The sequence below is a fragment of the Apteryx mantelli genome, chromosome 1, assembly GCF_036417845.1.
Source record: "Apteryx mantelli isolate bAptMan1 chromosome 1, bAptMan1.hap1, whole genome shotgun sequence".
Lineage (NCBI taxonomy): Eukaryota > Metazoa > Chordata > Aves > Apterygiformes > Apterygidae > Apteryx > Apteryx mantelli.
This window is the reverse complement of record NC_089978.1, coordinates 89,917,127-89,936,280: the sequence shown is the minus strand read 5'-3', so window position 1 is coordinate 89,936,280 and position 19,154 is coordinate 89,917,127. Positions and strand designations below refer to the sequence as shown.

At 35.9% G+C, this 19,154-nt stretch overlaps 1 protein-coding gene across 4 annotated transcripts in view; it reads left to right on the top strand.

Annotated features, from left to right (window-relative positions):
• The window catches only part of APOO (apolipoprotein O), a 44,144-nt gene that overhangs the window by 6,159 nt on the left and 18,831 nt on the right, over window positions 1-19,154 (top strand). For all 4 annotated transcript variants that reach the window (XM_067297327.1, XM_067297310.1, XM_013951990.2 and 1 more), the window contains exons 3-7: window positions 2,351-2,470; window positions 6,292-6,346; window positions 7,410-7,505; window positions 10,416-10,507; window positions 15,084-15,191. In XM_067297327.1, coding sequence (XP_067153428.1) covers window positions 2,351-2,470; window positions 6,292-6,346; window positions 7,410-7,505; window positions 10,416-10,507; window positions 15,084-15,191 — 471 coding nt within the window. The remainder of the gene's footprint in view (window positions 1-2,350; window positions 2,471-6,291; window positions 6,347-7,409; window positions 7,506-10,415; window positions 10,508-15,083; window positions 15,192-19,154) is intronic.

Sequence of the window (19,154 nt, the reverse complement as noted above, 5' to 3'; positions counted from 1 at the left end):
GAATTCTCTTGTTCCCACAGGGTACATCTCCTTACCTTTTGTGTATCCTTGCCTTTAAACTCAGTTCTCTATTTTCAGTAACAGAGAAGTCAATATGGTGTTGCATTTGATGACCTCTGCTTGACAGTGTCAACTTGCTCACGTGCAGGATCTTCTTCATACGTTAAAGCTTTCTGTTCTTCATTCAGAAATTGTCTTTTCACCTTCACAGGTTTACCTGGAGTCATGTTTCAAATCCACAGGAATATCTTCTTTGCTTTTTATCCAGATCATGCCATGTATTTTTATGACAAATACTGTTGTCAAATTCTGTTAAAATTTCATTTATGTTCTCAAGTGAAACAGCAAAACCAGAAACTTGTATTTTTAAAAGTGCAGTAATTAATTCTCTGTTTTAGAAACAAAATTTTTTGCCTGGTAATGCTTTAAGTATTGTAGCCTACAAGGCTACACTGCCTCCACAAAGAATTAAGTCAGTTTTCCTTGCTTTGCAGCATTAGGACCTAAGTAGCAACAAATATGAAAAGTAATGGTAATTTAAACCTGTCACTCAACTGTTTCCTTAAGATGTTTCAGATGTCTTGGTTATATCACAATTACAACTCTAAAACATCCTGTCCTATCTCAAACTGTAGTGTAGTTACTTACCAGTATTGTTGCATATGCTTTTAACAGTAACAAACGTTAAAGAGAGGTATTTTGTAGTTCATAACTAAATACAGCCTTATATCTGTGAGAATTTATAGTTGTTTTAAAAGTAGTGTTAACATTTTAACCCAAGCTAAAGTGTTGTTTCATGAGCAGTGGAATTATATGAAGCTTATTTTTCTGTAGACTTGGGTCTTTTGGATATGTCTGCATCAGCAATTCACTTGCATAGTATGAAAAGAGCAATAGCTGAAGCAGCCTCCTAGCTTCACCTCAGAGGAAGAACTTTAGCTTGGGTCTTTGTGTGCCCTGCGCCTCCACTGGCATGAGTCAGTAGTGAGGCAACAGTCTGGCATTACACATGTGCTGCATGATCGGCTTGGCCGTCAGCTTCAGTAAAGCAGCATGTGCAATGGTGGAGTTCTGGCCGCCTTTCTTAGCATTCACGGTGTTTACACTAATTTGGATCTCTACTCTGTCAGCTGTCTAGTTTCATCAAACATATGGGAATTTAATCATCTCTGAGACTTCTATCCATGTGTCAGGCTTGTCTGTGAGGTTATCTAACAGGATCAAAAGTTGCTAGTGGGCAACTGATTGTGATTATGATTGCCAGAGATAACCAGATTTCCTAGGGAAATGAGATTTAAAATGATTTTCTTATAAAATATTATGGGGAATCCAACTGTGGAAGTTGTCAAATTATTTTTATGTACATGTCACTGTATCTCTGATTAAGGTTAACTTTTTTTATTATGATAGATAATTGTTTCCAACTTACCTTGAAAAAGAGTGCTAACTGCACTCTGAAGCAACAATATGTTGCTTCAGTATAAACATTAGTTTACACTGAACTACAAAATGTAGTATAAACTTTTATACTAAACATTAGTATAAAATATTAAGAGTTTTAACAAATGGCCTTTCTATTTTTATCTAAATTTTGCTGTTCCACTTCAATAATATAAACTTTGGTCTTTATTTTTTTTAGTGGAATACTACAATCTTAAATGTGCTCAGGTAATCGCAATAAGTACATTGTGTGTTAAGTCCCAAATACAGTGTGTTAGTATTTATTATGTGAAGATGCCCATTGCTCGTTAGGTGGATGTTACAGTTCCTGTTTGCTCATATCATCCTTTTGGTGCTGTTAATGCTGTCAGTTGCTACTGTGGTTAATGACTGCAACACCGGGATGTAGTACAATTAAACAAACAAAGAAGCTGGGATGTAGTTCAGTAACAAACAGCCACATTTGTATTGGATGTGACCTTGGTTAGGTAATGACTTTGATTCTCTAATAATGGCTTGTGCAAATATAAGAAGTGATTGATTGTGATTTTAAAGTTCTAGTACATTTAGTATGTTAACTGGGAACTAGAAGTGCTGATTAAGACTAGAAACATTTCTTGCAATTATGTTTTGAGTTCTTATGAAACTAGTTTAACATTAATTTATAACCTGTGACTTGGATCATATAGCAGCTACTTTGGATGAATTGCACAGCAATTAGAAGTCATCTTCATCCTAATGTGTAATTAAACTTTGCTCCTAATAGTTGTCTTACAGCTGTACCTGAATTTTTATTATGCGTCGTTTACGTAGTAAGCACCATGTTCTCTGGTTAGAGACTTAGTGCCCTGAAGACCTTCTTGCATAATTACACCTTTGTTTTTAACCTCTTGTTTGCTAATATTCACAGCTGTCACTCTACTCCTCTCCAGCTCGTGAGACTAAATATGTGGAAAATCCACAAACCCAATTGGAAGAAGGGGTTTCACATTTGCGGCATGTTATGGAGCCATACACAGCCTGGTGTCAGGTATAACGGTTTTGTGTTAAATGTGGTAGTGATTTGGTGATAAGGATTGAGCCAGGATTTTGTTTCTAGATACAGAATTAAAATATTTCTGAATGGAAAAGAAAGAATTCCTTTAGAAATAGTCATGAAAGGATTTGAATTTATAAGAATTTTTAGATAGCAGCAAAGTATTTTTAGAAAAATTAATTAGCTTTAAAAGTATTTTTCCAAAATTTTGCATGATTAAAAATTTTGCATGATTCAGCTCATATTTACCTCATCCTCACACAAAAACTAGAGTTTCTTTCCACTGTTTTGCTCAATTAAAACCCTGCTTTTTCACATTCTTGTATGCCTCTAAAAGAATTAACAAGTATTAGTTAACTAGAGCTCACAATTGCTATCTGTAATAATCCTTAAGCTGTTATCTTCTGTAAGGTAGTTAGGGGGAAATAGTTATCAGTAAGGGAAATAGGAAAGTAGATTGCTTGCAAGGTTGATGGTGAACTTTATAAACTAAAAATCAACTGTAGTTGCACAAAGCACTTTTGTGTGTATGAACAAATCTAAGTTTTTTTTTTTATTTTGTTTTTTCCACAATAGAGAAAGCTTATTAAATTTTCTGGGGGTCTTGCTTCAGGTTCAGGTTCAGTGATGTTTGTTCAATGCTTTTTTAGGGTAACTTTACCTTAAAGTAGAATTTCTGTGCAGAATGCGTTACAAAGTTATTTGAAATGCGTTCAGCAATCAAACTAAATGTTGGAAATCTTCAGCTTTTTGATTAAAAAAAAAAAATCTGTTCAAGTACACAAACATTAATCACTTGAAGTCAAGATAACCCTTCTGTGGTAGGCTTTAAGACTGGCTAAATAAAGAACTCGTTAAGGACTAGTGCTCAGGCCCACAGTTGTTACTGAAATGGGATTTGGGCTGAGATGAAGTCCAAAAGTATCATCTTCAAAACCAGCACCTGAAAGGTGTGTTCTGTACAGTTCCTTAGCTGCCCACGGGTCTGCTTCTTGGCACACTCAGAGCAGTTGCCAATCCCACTCTTACACAGAAGCCTAAAGGTTTATAGTATCTCAAGATATGGGAGAACTGGATTTGGTACTGTCCTGTGACTGAGAAAGATAGGAGAGAGTGATTAAATTTGCATTTTGCACGCTCAAAGAGGATGCCATAAAATATCAGGCAGTGTGTTTTGGGGCAGCAGTAATGAGTTGTCCTCACTGCAACTGTGACAGGGCACAACTGTGTAGAAAATAAATCGGTATTTGCTGAACCAGAATTTTGAAGGAAGGAACATGACTCACCAGCAGAGAGAAGATCCCTAATCACTACTCGGTGGCAAACCTGGCTTCTAGGCCTCATCCCCAAACCTTTTTATGTATTTTATTGGGTAGCATATTTATACTAGTGTAACCAATCATTAATACAGAAATAGTCTCTGGAGCATAGAGGAAAGGCAAGGTCTTTGTAATCTAGGTCTAGACTATTGTTACTAGGTTACAGAGTTGTATAATTGCTTTCTTGCTCTCTTCTGACCCAGTGAATGTTGACGCTTTTTTAACTCTGTTGTGCTGGGGAGGGTGTTGCATGAAATATCTGATCAGGTAGTCTTAGCTTTTAAAAATGTGCTTCCTTCTATTTTCTGAAAAGAACATGGATCTGTATTTTTTTTAAAGGAACGTTGTGGGCATTGAACTCTGAGCCCTCTAGATCATAAATACAAGTCAGAAATAAATGTTCCCTGTAATCCCTAAGCCTGAAGGGGCAGAAGGGTGGATGGCCCTGTCTTCTGGTCTGTTCTTGGCAACTTTATGTGATTCTCTGCTTCATGTGCTGGCTGCTGTGAATCCTGTTCTTGCGCTGCAAACTGCTCTTCCTGTTCTGTACAGAAAGCCGAGATGTTGAGCTTAGGGCTGTGGTTCCTGCCTAAACGTTCTGTGTTGTGGTGCTAACCGTTAATAGTACCTACACCTCCCTGAAGAAATATCCAGGGCCGTTCACAGTCTAGTTATGTGTTGCTAAAGTGCACATCAGCAGGGTATAGGCTTCAGTTTTGAAGGTGAAGGGGGATGTTCTGCAGTATCACTAGAGCTCTGACCTCTTTAAATGCCTGTGTTCTGTTTGGTTGCCTCTGGTAACTGGGAGTGAAATTTGAGAAGAGACTAGTTACCTGGTTGGGCTGATTGCAGGTAAGCTCTGTACAGTGCTTTACATCTCACTGGCCTGTTACTTTATTTGCCCTATTTTTGTCTACGTGGTAGTCATTTGTGCAAGATGTGCTCTTCTCCTCAGATGACAGATCGTTTCCTCGCAGTGGTTCACTGACTCATTTTGTGAAGTGGGCATGTAAACTTCATGGTTTTGGGGTCATCTTGCTTGCTTAACTATCGTCAGAGACTATGGCTTTTTTTTCCCTCAGCTACTTTAAAAATAGCATTTTAGGTGTCTGTCTCAGTTGTCTTTCAAATTAAAAGCATAACCCAGGATATTGAAATTAGAATTGGCTACATCCGTATACCCTTTTTAGTTTTTCAAAATTACTTGCTTAATCCTAATAGAAAGCCAGTTCAAAATGCAGATGTAGAAATAAGAGTTTTGTGTGAGCTCTGACAGAAGATCAGACTTACTTAGTCTCTGGGTCTTTAGAGTGTGTTTCTCTTTGCACTGGCTTTTAATATGGCAAAAAGCCATCTAGTGTTATGTTGCATCTGTCACATGCTAACTTTTTTTTTTTCATGACAAACTTTTGCTAAGTCACTATTGCCAATAAGGAAATGAAAGTTCTTCTAAAGATACTGTCCCAGTGTAGTAGCCTAAACAAATGCTTTTACTTCCCCATAGATGTAGCTCAAGTGGTATCAAGATTTTTCTGTTCTTTAACTTGGGCATATATGTTTAGGAGTTTGTTCCCTAATTGATGGACAGTCTTGTACAGTCTGCCCAAAGAATAAACTGTCTTTGCATAATTAGCAAGGTTGCTCTTATTAAGATTTATTTCTGCTTTGATAAAAGGTAGTGTGATTTCCACCCCCCACACCTTATACTTTTTTTTACTGTTTGTCCAAAAAACCCCTAGAGGTAATTCCTGGGGTTGCTGTAGTGCTTCTTCGATTAATTGTTTTGGACACTGTATGGGCATCTTTTTTTTCCAAATCATCTCAAAAATGCTGTTGCGTTAGCCTGAGATACTGTCTCTTGGAAAGGGAGATTTATTAGCTTGCAAAATGAGTCATGTCCCTCTGAAGTGCTAGAAATGAGTTTATTAGTTTTGTATTTTCTTCCTTTGCATTCTTAACTCAAGAATTTTTGCAATACGTATATATACTGAGAAAACTGAGATAATCCTGAATTTCAGGTACTTGATCAGAAACTCAGTGAAATATTGAAGAAGACCTCTACATTTTGAGGTACTATATTTGATCTGTGTCCAAAGACTACCTTGAGAAAATGCTGTGTGTTATGCAAAATGTAATGTTGAGCAAGCCTAAACCTGTGAGTGAAGGGAGGAAGTGGGAATAAAGGGAAGTAGTATTGGTGAGCTGGGTGAAATTAGAACTGCAAAATTGTTCTGTTTTCCTTATTTTCTTGATTGTTTTTGTGTATTAGAATAAAACAATACACAAATTTATTTCCTAGTTTGACCCTGAATAAAAGAACTGCAGCTGTGTTTTACAGACCCAAACAAAAATGCATTATGGGTAAATTAACAAGAGATTTATTTATTTATTTAGGGACCTAAAAATCTTTTTCTTCATCGGCTCGGTGACGATCTGGTAGTTAATGTTTTACTTAATTGGTATCTATTTACTGTTGTTTTCTTTTCTTTTCTTTAGGATCTTTATGCTAAAGCTATGCCCAAATTAGAAAAAGCTGTTGAGCATGGTAGAGGTAAATCAGTTTACAGTTTTCTTTATGAGCAATTTAAAATGCAGGACTGTACTATATCTTATATTAAAAAGGAATTCCATTAAGCATCATTCTACATGAAGTCTTTTGTGCATGTAAGGCTATTTTTCTGTGTGCATTTCCTTTGTGAACCGTCATGACACATAGTTAAAATCTGAGACCTGCATCTATGGATGCAGATCTAGGCATCTAATGCCATTAAAAATGATAGACATGAAGAAAAAGTCTCACAATTTATTCCCAACCAAGAGGAAGCATAATTCAATAGTACTTGCTTGACCCGGCCCTGTAATTGAACTTTCCTGCAATGTTTATTTGTTGTTTCCAGTGTTGCATGTCTTATTTTTGCTAAGCTTAACTTTATCATTTTGGTTTACCTCCTTGGATCTCCTAAGTACTTTGAGTTAATTCAAAATAATTTTACTTATTTTTGTTTTGAAAGCATCTTTTCATATTTTGCCTCCTCAAGACTGAGTATGGATGCCAGCAGTTACATCTTTAGAGCTCATTTCAGATCTTGGGCCTTAATCATCTTTTCCCTAAATTTAACAGTCTGTCTTTTGAACTCCTCTGTGTGGAAGGTTTTCCATAGTTTGTTTCCCCATCGGACCTCCACATGAGAGCATCCTTCATTTCTGCTATGTCTTTGTTTTGTTCTGTCATTTATTTTTTATGTTGTTTCACTTAAACTAATTCTTGTTTACGTGTAAACGTAAGAATCCATTTTGTAAAGGTTTTTATCACCAACTTGAAAAAGATATAACTGAGATGCAAAAGAGCAAAACAAAACAGATGGCCCAGAAACAAAGGCAAATCTTCTATGAAAATTGGTAAACACAATATGATGTTCAGTTTCATTCATGTGTCACTAGAGAAGATCTCAAAGGCTTTGAATTTTATGCCAGCAGTTCTAAAATGTGCGTGATAGTTAAATGTGTTTTGATAACTCTTTGTGTCTTGTAACAATTGCCAGCATGTATTGATGGTTCCTTATCGCAAAAACATTCACATTACATTAATGCACTGTGTTCTGACTTCCTTTCAGAGGGTTGTGAATTTCTCCAAAATCCCCCTCCTGGGTTTTATCCAAGGCTTGGTGTGATTGGTTTTGCTGGAATCATTGGATTGTTTCTTGCTAGAGGTAAGTGGGGAGCCATTGAACTGATTGTGTTATGATTTGGGGTAAATCACTTATCTGTGGGGTTTTGGGGGATCCTAATTTTTAACTGTGAGACATGAGATCTGACTTAACTGTTAAAAGGATGTGTCTACAGTGCTCATCCTGTTATAAAGAAACTTCATGTAAAAGGTGCATAATATCCATTCATTATTGTTTATGAATCTGTATTTGTTACTAGAATCTAGTCTTTGGTCGTTTTCAGTTAGTTTATTGTAACAAAAGTAGGAAAAGATTTTTTTTTAGACTAAAAATCTTTATAATTGTTTAAGTTCTTGATCACGTATGTCACTGTCAATAACTGGAGAAATAAATTATGGTAAAATACAGAGGTTCCTAAACTATGATACATGTACGATTTGTTGTATATTCAAATCGCTTGAAAATATTGTGCGTCCAGGTGCAGAGCTGCCGCAGATCGTAATAGCCAGCAAAAATACTTGTGAACTCTGGGTATAGTATAAATACAAATGTATTTTGTGATGCAGAAAAGTGATACAGCTAATTTCATCACACTAGTTGAAGAAACAGTAATATGTTTATGCTTTGACAGAAATGTGTGTTTTAAAGAATGTTAATTATAGAAATGTACTTTGTGTTTGTAGTGAGATATTCTTAATACAAAAAATATTCTTAATGAGGTAACACAAGAAAAAAAGTTGTAGAATTTAAATACTAGTGAGGACTTGCTTTGGATAAAAATACACCTTAATGGACTCCATATGTGTTGAACAAACTGGAAATGTGTGCTTGGCTATTTAGAAATGGCAAACATTCTGTGAATGCACCATCTCCTTCCACCCCCCAAAATTTAATTTTCCAAAGATGATGCAAAGCAGTGCAATTTTTTTTTCCTAGCATATATATTTAAATGAAAGTCAAGGTCTCCAGCTTCTCCCATTTGAAGTTCTTTCTCTTTGAGTTCCTTCTTCTTGAGTTGTTACGTGATTATGAATGAAATTCGTTTCCAGCCTTTAAGTGTGGCAAAATTATGGAAAAAAGAAAAGCAGTCTTGGGACTGGATCTGAAAGATAAGAGGAGCCTAAGTTTAATAAAAATAATCCTTTATAACATGAATATCTGATTTGTGAGTCTTTTAGGATTGGAGCCATAATTTATTAATTTTATCTGATTATCATTGACAATACTGGAGAAAATACCTGGACTGTTATTTCCAGAGAGTATTCCAGCTGTAGTAGGAAGGATTGATTTTGATGCTGCAGAATGTTAGAACCAAATTTCCTCTTTTTTTTTTTTTTGTTTTGTTTTTTTTGGGGGGGGGGGCGGGGAGGAGGGCTGGGGACTAGGATTGGCTTTCCTGGAAAAATTGCCCTCTTGGAAGGTACAGATAAATAATTTCTTTCAGGTCTAACCATAGCACTTGAGGGTACTACTGCTCACTAGGTAGAAAGTATTGTTTTCATACTTGTCACGTGAATATTTTGTAGTCATCCAACTTGATTTAAAATGCTCTTGAAAGTAATTTGTTTTAACCTGGTTGACTTGCACTGGAAGAGATTAGGGGGTATTCCTGAACTCCCCTCAGATGGGTATCTCCAGCGGGTAACAGGCTGCTGGAAGGCAGTACTCTCTTCAGCTTATAAATTTATTCCTAAAGTGATACTGTAGTTGTGCTCTTATATACGATCACTAAGGAGGATTTTTCTATTTCCAGGAATTAAAGCAAAAGTGTAATTTATCTGGTTGTAAAGATGCAATGAAACTCTCCTTTTCTGTGCTTCCTTATAGCTAATTGGTACCAAGTTCCCTCTTCATGAGACTGGCAACATCACTTTATGAAAGTCTCTCTAATCTACCATTAGCAGCTTCTCATCTCATCATGAGAGTGTATTTGTGGAAACACCACATACTTCTAATACACATTTCCTCTTCAAAATTAAGAACCTCTTTATTAGAAGTAAATATATCTTTGCATATAGAACAAGCTGCACTACAAGCAAGGGAACTACTGAAGCCTGACTCCTGCACGTCTCTTCTATGTCCTATGCCCTTTTTCCCTTTTTTTTTTTTTTTCTTTGCTGCTTGCTTCTTTTTTTTTTTTTTTTTTTTTTTTTTTGCTGTACCTGCTCCCTTCTCTGTTCCTTTTTTGACTGGATAAATTGCAGTGTACCCTGTAACTGATTCAGTGATGCATGTTCTCACTGGCAGCCAGGGTACATACCTGTGACCAGCTGTGATGAGGGTGTGGTTTTTTTTTTAAGGCAGTTAAATTTTTAGACTTGTATCATTGACTAGAGATTTGGTTGAAATTGACAAATTCAAAACTCACTTGGGGATTAAGCAACTGGCAGACAGCATAATTTTAAGTACTTTATCCTAGTTGAAAAGTACTTTCAAATTCCTTGCAAATTGCTACACTGAATTAAGAAAACTTATTCATAAGAGCAGCTGTGGAAGAATCGGTATTTGTGAGTCATGGTAACTTATGAAGTCTTCTCTTTGTTGTGGAACTTCTCTTGCTTCTGCTTGATTTCTCAAAAGGATGTTAACCTCACCTTTCTTTGCCTGAGTTTTTCCTTTTAGTTTAGAAAAAAGCATCAGTTGGTATAGTTTCCTTCAATATTTCTTAACTGTGACTTCATTATTCAGTGCTAAATTAACTTGTGTACTACCACAGCAAATCTAGTTGTAAGGTAATTTTCAGTATGGAAAGATGCTAATAAAAATATTTTCCCAAGTAAAAAAACATTGATCAGTTTAATCATGTTTTTTAAGAAACCAGTACGTCTAAACAGAAAATATGCTGAACTGTATTTAGTAAAATTGTGTTGATTATAAATAAAAGTTGAGTAGGGCCATTCAGCTGTCTCAGCTAATGCATACTCCAACCATGTGTTTTCTGTTGTGAAACAGGTTCAAAAATAAAGAAGGTGGTGTATCCTATAGGTTTCATGGGAATTGGTGCCTCCCTGTATTATCCACAGCAAGCAGTTGCTATTGCAAAGGTCAGTGGTGATATTTTTCTTTGAAGAAGTGTCTTTTGTCAATTATTTTTTCATGCCTTCAAATTAACTGGTAATCCATTTTTATGAAAGTCCTGTCTGCATGCTTGGCACTTAACAAAATAAAATTAATAGTTACTTTGTCAAAGGACATGCAGTCTAAACAATGCCAGTCAGATGTTTCATTTCTTTTAGTGACTTTGTTTTGCTTCTGACACCCATAGTAGAGTCTTCAGTTTGAGGAATATGAATTCCTTTCTGAGTCTCTAAACTCCAGTAATTATAAATTAACATAAACATGATTAGTAAGTACAGTTTATATGTTCAGTTACAATACTAAGGAAGCCTGAAATGTGTTGAGAGCATAGGAAAACAAGATGGGGGGGGGGTTTAAAAAGAGAGAGATTCTATGGAGGAATCATAGGAACAACATTTTGACAAGACAGGCAATTGCCTAGAGTCCACAATGATCTCAGTTCGTATGCCTTGCTGTCCACTCATTCTTAATTTTACTGGCAGATTCCTCAGATGTTCACCAAATTCTTCTTCAAATCCAGCACTTAGCCACCCACAGCGTGCATATTTTAGTGCATCAGAAATACTCTGTAAGGTGATACCTTGATCTTGGGTGGGATCTTTTTAATGCTTCCACGATTCAGATACTCTAAATACAAATAATTATGTTGACTATCTTCAGGGAGTGAAAATTATGCAGATGGCAGGAAAAAGCATTATTGTTTAAGAAGCTTAGACTTTTCTGTAGATGAATTGTGTATTGAAATTCTAGTTGCCTTCTGAACAATAAAGGAGGAAGTGATTGAATGGTGTTCAAACTGATGTTACGTTTTTAAAAGAAACTCAGTTCGGCATTAACTATGGATTTTCTACTAATAGCTTCACAATACCTTGTTTATTTTACCAGAACTTTGAAGTGCATGCTTGCACTTTGATTAATTCACAGTTCTTAGTTTGACTATAACACAAGATTTGATACGAGACACTGTGCCTGAAACTTGATTGGAATAGGTTTAGCTTTGTTGACTTGGTCAGGGTGCTAGATCTAAGAGTTGGAAAGCCTCTATGGAGAGTGATGTCCTGAGGGTGGTTTTTTTTTTTTGGTTCCTCTATTCTCTTTCTTGCCCTTTTTTTTCCTCAAAAAAGCAAAAATTTAAGCATATGGAGATTACTATTTTTTATGCTTTTAATCTGTAATTAGAAGCATTTTCTTCTCTAGTAATTACTTTGAAATGTTTCATAGGCATTTCAAAAAGTTTCTGTAAGCCTAAAAAGAGATGCTTGCAGTACGAAGCTCATGAGCCATGTTGATAGAACAGTATAGGAAATATCTTGGAACATAAGTTTTTCTTTGTTTTGTTCGTTTTTTTTTTTTCTTCCATATTTGAGTACTTCATCACTACATTTCTATTTGCAATGGTATAGTTCCCTTCAGTTGGTAAAGTTTGGATTTGGCCATACTTCAAAGGAGCATAAATATCTTTTCCTTACTGCCCTTATTGATGACTTTCCATTGCAGAGCTGGAAATAAACTCAGCCAAATGTATTTGCAGTTGAGGTACAATACTGGATGCATCTATCTGGGAGAAGACTTTTTTCCTTTAACTAAAATGTATGACTTGTTAACTAAAGTTACAGTAGCAGAGCTCACCGTTGCTCATATGTAGTTTTCAGATGTTGATTCTCTAACTGGAGATCAAAGAAATGCTTGAGGCATGCTCCCCCCCCCCCAGTAATTGTTCTGATAGAGCACAAATTTGTAAGGGATTTATTGCTCCATTGCTAGCATCAATTTTATTTGTATAACTTTAAGCAAATGATCAGGCCATATATGTGGTAAGGGAGCTCGATTTAATAATAATGTTGTTTATTTTTATTTTGTTTTGGTGGAACTTTAACTAGTGTTTTGAAACTGTGTTGCTTTTCAGCTAATCATGATGTATTTCAAAAGGTTTTTTATTAACTGTGGCTTCTCCTCTGTCTGGAAAAACTTTGCATTATTAAGTTACTTCAATCAATCTCTATCTTTAGAAGAGTTGTCAGTCATATTTTTATTTATTTGTATTGGAACTTCTCAAATTTCCTAAAACAGCATGTCTTTTATGCTTACTTTCTTCTTGGAAGGAAGAAAAATCCTCCTAATACATAAGTTTATTTCCTTGACAACAAACTAAACTATGTGGTTATTTTTAACCTATATGTGTCTCCTTGTCCAGTTCAGCACAGTGCATAATGCATCAACAGTTGTACTAGCATAACAGAGAGCTTGGCATAATTGCAGGAACTAGGGGTTGAAAAGAGTGAGTTGGGGTCATGTAGTCCACCTCTTCCAGGGAATGAAATGCTTGTGAAATTGTACTCTGCTTTGTTAGAGATAGGAACATAAATGCAGAAAAGCCAGCAGATCCTCAATTTAGTTTCTCAGCATGCAATGTTGATAAAGAATTGCTAACCATAATTCTGCTTGATAATCCTCACATAGAGCGTATGGAAAAGTTGATATTATAAGTTTAGTTTTGTGTGCAATTAAAAGGTGGAAGCTTGTTTACGTGCAGATTAAGCCATAGGAATTGCTGATGCTACCGACTGTGCCTGGTATGGGTGTTTGTGGCCCAGGGTCATTTCAAGCTATTTTAGGATCCCTGTTGACAACCACTTGGTATGACTTTTGAACTTGTTTGTTCAAATGTTAGCATACAAACTTAGTGTTGCACTGAACACAGGACGTGGTTTAGCATACTGTAACACAGATGAATTGGAAATTGTTATCTTCCAAAAATTAAGAATTCTGGTTTACTGCATGGAAAAATTTGCCACTTTTCAAATGAACTCTTTGTATGAGTGTTCAAATGAGCACTTTGAACAACTTGAATGGACTGTATGTATTATTATTGTTCCCTTTACTTTGCATGGCTGGAACTGTCACTGCTGAGAATAGGGGCAATACATCAATACTCTTAAACTGCTTCATGAAAAAAAAAAAAAAGAGATATAAAATACAAGACTGTTTCTCACACGTGGCTCCACTGTTGTGCTCATTAGAGGATGCAGTGGATGGTTATCAAAATTTCTTGTATGTGTTCCTGTTGACCCTGAAACATGCAGCTTACAGGTTGTCTAGCGCTGGGCTTCTCAGCCCACAGGAACTGTGACCCGTGTGTGGGGCCCACCTCTCTGGTCTTGAATCCGCTGCAAAACAGCTGTCCCTGCTGCAGGCTGTATACGGCCAGTTTTGTATTTGTACTCTTCCTGAAATCTAATGCAGCACTAAAAAAAAAAAATAGTACAAGGCTGGAGGTCTCTGTCTGGTTCAAAACCTCACTTGTGCTAGTTGCAGTACAAAGGTGGTCACACACTCTCTACCCAGAAGCACATCCATTACTGTTCTGCTGCACAACAAGCGTAGTCCCTTGCGTTCAGGCAAACAAAGGGAAGTGGTTTGTCGCAGGATATGTGCCCAGCTGTGAAACTTCTTGACACAGGATGTTGTGGATGCTAAAAAATAAAGAGGCTCAAGGGGAGACTGGACAAGTTCATGCGAGAGAAACGCACTGGGAGTTGTTACACAGAAATCGCCCTCTGGCTCAGGAAATCTCTGAGCAGCAAGTTGTTGGAGACTGGAAGAAACTTAGGAGGAAGTGTCATTTATGCTTGCCCTGTTCTTAGTCTTCCTTGTTTTTTCAGTTTTGCCTGTTGTTGGAGAGTAGGGTGATGTCTTCTCATTTCTTGATTTTTTTGGTATATTTTTATTTAGTTTAGTAGCTGTCGACTTGGACAAATTGTCCATTTTTGCTGTTGCTTATTTGTAAGAAAACCAGTACTAATATGAAAGTGAGTACTGATCTGAGTCTGGAGTTGCAAAAACCTAACACTCTTGAGTTTTAAAGGATACTATGAATTTTACAGTTCCGTATCATGTAGGGGACAGCAAGATTTTGTCTGTTATAAGGCAGCTGGATTTTTCCTGTTTCTCTTATGTTTGGGTCCTATAATAAAAACTGTCTTTCCTACCCCTTTTGTGTTTTAGGAGTTGACTGCTGGTTATTCATTATAGCCACCTATTAGCAGAATAGGTCTTGCTTCTAAATAGCAAACAAACAAAGGAGTACCCTTATTGTTTTGTCAAAGCAGTGAAAATGTAAAATTGCAAAATAGTAACAAAATAAAATTTCTAAAAAGGCAGTAAGGTCAAATTAAGAAAAAAAACTTGAATATGTTAAATCTACAGAATGAAAGGTACTAAGATTATAAAATCCAAAATTATTTCCATGCAGCATCCTCTATCCACCTATTTTTATACAAATATACTTTAATGTATTCTTTGAACAGTTTTTTAGCAGGTTGCTAAAGCAGGTAACTTTTCTACTTCTGTGTGACATTTTTGTTTTCTTTCAAGATGCTTACTAACGCTGTACACCCTGAGCTTGAACAGCACGTGTGTGTCCCTAAAACATCCCTGGTAAAGATTTGAGCTTTTGAAATCTCTTCCACTTGAACGAAAAGCAGGATAATCTTTCTCAGATGTTTATTAAATTCTTGCTTTCTAATACCTTTTGTTTCAAAGGTTGCTGGTACGCAGCTGTATGACTGGAGTCTACAGGGATATATTGCTGTAGAATCTCTCTGGAGGGATAATCCTAAAAAGAAGAAATCTGGGAAAAAAAGTGATAAGGTAAGAAGTCTGAGGGCCTTGATTTCTGAATTACAAGAAAATGTGTAGACACACATGACATGTTCAGGTGAAGCGTATCTATTTTAAATAATTTTTTACTCTGAGCCTTCTTCTGTGAAGACAAGGATTTGGTACTGTTTTTCTAACCTCTGGAAAAATTATCCTATTTTAAACTTTCTATATTATAAAATACAGAAATATAGTATAAAATACTGTTTAGAAGTTTTATTTAGTAGTTGTTTAATGTGTGATCTACTAAGTGTTCAACAGAAAAGTTAGGAGTATTTTGTGCTCCAGATCAAGATTTATAGTCCTGATTATTAAAATACTCCTACTTTTTAAAACAAATGCTGATTAAATTTGATGGATTCCATCTTAAAAATCCAACATGGCATTGTTTTTTCATTATATGTATCTCGTCTTTGAAAGAGGTAAAATAGAATCTTGTTTTCAGTTTGTTCCCCTTCTGCTTTCTTTTTTCTTTTCTTTTTTTCTCTTCTTTTTTTTCTTTTTTTGGTGGGTGACTGTTCAGGAACATTTGCTGTGGAGTAATGATGTAATTATGTACTGATCTATTAAACATTACTATCTAGTCATAAGAATTAGCACTTTATAGGAATATGCAGCTCTTAGGAATTTAGTCATGGATGACAAGCTGTATGGTTTCATATTTACAGCCCTATTTTAGAAAAACTCGATTTAATCAGTTCTCATCCAAAAAAGTGCCAATAAAAAAAAATTTCTTTGAGTCATCTTTGAACCTGTGTACTGGTGAAGTACTGAAGGCAGTCATTGCTGAAAGTGCTGCTTTCTACATTTCCAGTTGTTGAACGTTTCTCTCAAGAGCTTGGCTGTTGTATGAGGGGCTAAAGTAATGTTCAAATAGACAATTTCTTAGTTCGAATAACATTCGTTTTTATTTTCTATTCTACAAGTCACTATTTTTTGGCTGGCATTACCATTTTGTGCTATGCTAAGCAGATTGCTTGTTTGCTTTAGAGGTGATGGCATTTAATAATAGAGCAAGGTGCTAACATAGTGGTTTTGTATTACTGAGTTTCACAAGCGTTGGGGTTTCTTTAAAAACAGAATTTCTGAATTAACACTGCTAATACAACTAATTAAATGTCTGCATGCTTATTTTTAGTTTCAGAACAGAATAGCTTTCCCTGTTCCCCCTACAGAGCATCAGTGATACAGTACAATTTCTTTGGGTACAATTTCTTCTTCAGATAACTGAAGCATTTTCTCTAGCTTTCCTATGGCCCACTTTATATAATACCTGCATTTGAGGGTATGTGTGCCTTTAGTTACTCTAAATCTCAATATCTCAACAAGTGTGCTCTTCCGTAGTTGATTTACAGTTAACAGGGTAGTTGCACTCTAAGTCTTATCATTCAGTGTACATGAATGAATTTATCCTTGGTTTTGAGGTAGTATTTGTAGTAGTATCTAAGTATATTTGTTTCTATATTTCTCTGTGCTGGAACAGTATATATTAAGACAAGTATTTGTTTGTATATGTATTAATGTAAGTCTTTGGGATTAATTCTTGTGAAAAAAAATTAAACATGTGGAGGTTAAAGAATACCCAACAAAAAAAGAAAAGTGCCCTTTCTCTCTTGAGAGAGATTCAAGTATACTCACAAAGTCCACTCTTGGAAGAGTCCTTGCAGTGAAGTCCTTCAGGACTTGAAGTAAAAGTGAAATCAACAGCTCAGAGGATAACAGAAATGAACAGGAAGACAAAGACCAAAGTGGTATCACTCCACAAGAAGAAAAGAAGGGGTAGGGGGGAATGGATAGAAGAATGACTTCATTAATGTTTTGCACTAAACTGAGACTTTGCCTGTAGTTTGAGTTGGTCAAGTGTAACACGTAACAGTAATGAATTGTAGAACTTCAGTTGTGTATAACTATGATTGTTTATTTCTCTAAAATGCTAGATATTATGACTGATTAGTAGTACACAGTGGCACCATTACGCTAGAGCAAATATTCATTCACTCCCTAAAAGGAAAAAAAAAACAAAATTGGAAATGAGATTCTACTTTGGTGCTTCAGATGCATTTTGCATTCTACAAAATGCTGCCAGTTTCAGAATTAGTGCAATGTGATTGATTAATGATATTGGAGATTTGCGCTGGCTTGTGAAGGAATGTGAACTCTTTTAATGAATCATTACGTTATAAAATATTTTGACCATAATTTATAACCTGCCTCAAGTAACTTCTCGAGTTACTTATCTTAATGGTGTTTTGGTTTGTTTATCTACTAGACTTTTTCATTATTCCACAGAAGCAGGCTCTCTTTGTAGTTGCACCTCTCTGACTCAGATAAGCAAACTGATTGCTGCGAAATATATGCAGATGGCTTAGAGAAGCCGAGTATAATAGACCAAAGAATTGGTTAGAGCTAGATAGCTTATGACTGATTAAATGTGTGTGGGAGGGAGAGCCTGTAAGGTCAAACCATTGTTAGGAAATTTTTTAATGGTTATTTAAAGAAATAAAAGTTCAGATGTGTAACTTCAGAGCTTCTGTTGTTTTGAATTTATTTCTAGACTCATTGCATCTTTCATTCCTGATTTCTAAGCAGTTGTGCTTGTTCAGTTGATTAAAAACTGTTGTCTTAACAGAAGACTGCTGCCCTTCTCTTATTTTACAGATTAGTTCTTTAAAGTAGCATGTCAAAACTAACAGGTGATTTGAAAATAACTTTGAACCAGCAGAAAGTTTTAATGTTTCACTGTGGATCTTCTGGCTGACCCTTAGCTAAGAGCTGGTAACAGTTCCTACTAACCTGACAATGCAGTACAGCTGTAGGAGTGGCGTTCTGGGTTGTTGGGAACCAGAAGTCCTATCTGACTGGAATGAGGTATCTGCTGCACGGAGGTCTAAGAAATAAGGGACATAGGCACTGAGAAAGAATATGTTTTAGAGAGGCAATTTCGCTTGGATAGACCACAGGTATGGGATCTAGTTCCCTAGGTAGGTCTAGGTGTGGGACTAGTGCCAATATAAGCTGGGTTGGAGGAATGCTCACACATGCCATCAGTTGCCAAGTCTTATGAAAGTGGGCATCAGTTGAATGTTGGTGGAGACTTTCATCAGTAGATACTCCCTCTGTATTGGGCCTGGGGCGCTTCAGTAAAAAAAATTTGTACAACTCTTTGAATAAACAAAGGTTAGTTAGTTAATCATACTGTACCTTTCCTAAAACATAAACTGTCAAAAAAATCACAAAAAATATAGGCAACATTAAAATATTTCAGAAAGACAAACTGACAGTATTGATAAAAATTAGCTGAGCTTTTTATTTTGTGTCCTAACCTTTCAAAAGGAAACACATGGTTGTTATTGGAAGCCAAAAACTTTGAAGCTTTCATCTTTTAATAAGGTTTATTCAAGCACTTGCTACCTCAGCAGAAAAACAAACCACACAAAAAATTACAGAGACCACTGAGTAAACGCACTTCTTTCTCTTCCTCCTTGCAAAATCTTTAAATTGCCCTTTTAGTTGCCAAAAAATAAGTTATTTGCACAAGAGAGTGAAGTGCCCTTGAACAGTTTCCTCCGAAAGTCCATCTAATTAATCACATATTGGTAGTGTTAACTATTGCCAGTTAGCTTGATGAATTAGGCAAGATACAGAAATCCCATAACTGAAAAGAAGTACTACATGCTTCAGTTAAATTGCCTGTACTTCAGATGCTCAGAGGTCCCTAAACACTTGAGTATACAGCCTCATTGCTTTTTGTGCTCTGAAGTTGTTAAAGAGAGGGTGTTGTGTCTATGACTTTTAGAGAAGCTGAATAGCAGTTCTAAGAAGTCACATGCTTTCAAAGTCACTAGAATGTGGACTGAGAAGTACTTCTAATGAAAAAAAGTCTGCGCTCAAATTTCCTTTTGTCCACCTTGGTGAACTAGTATAAAGCATACAGGTGAAAAGTTTGTTTTTTAA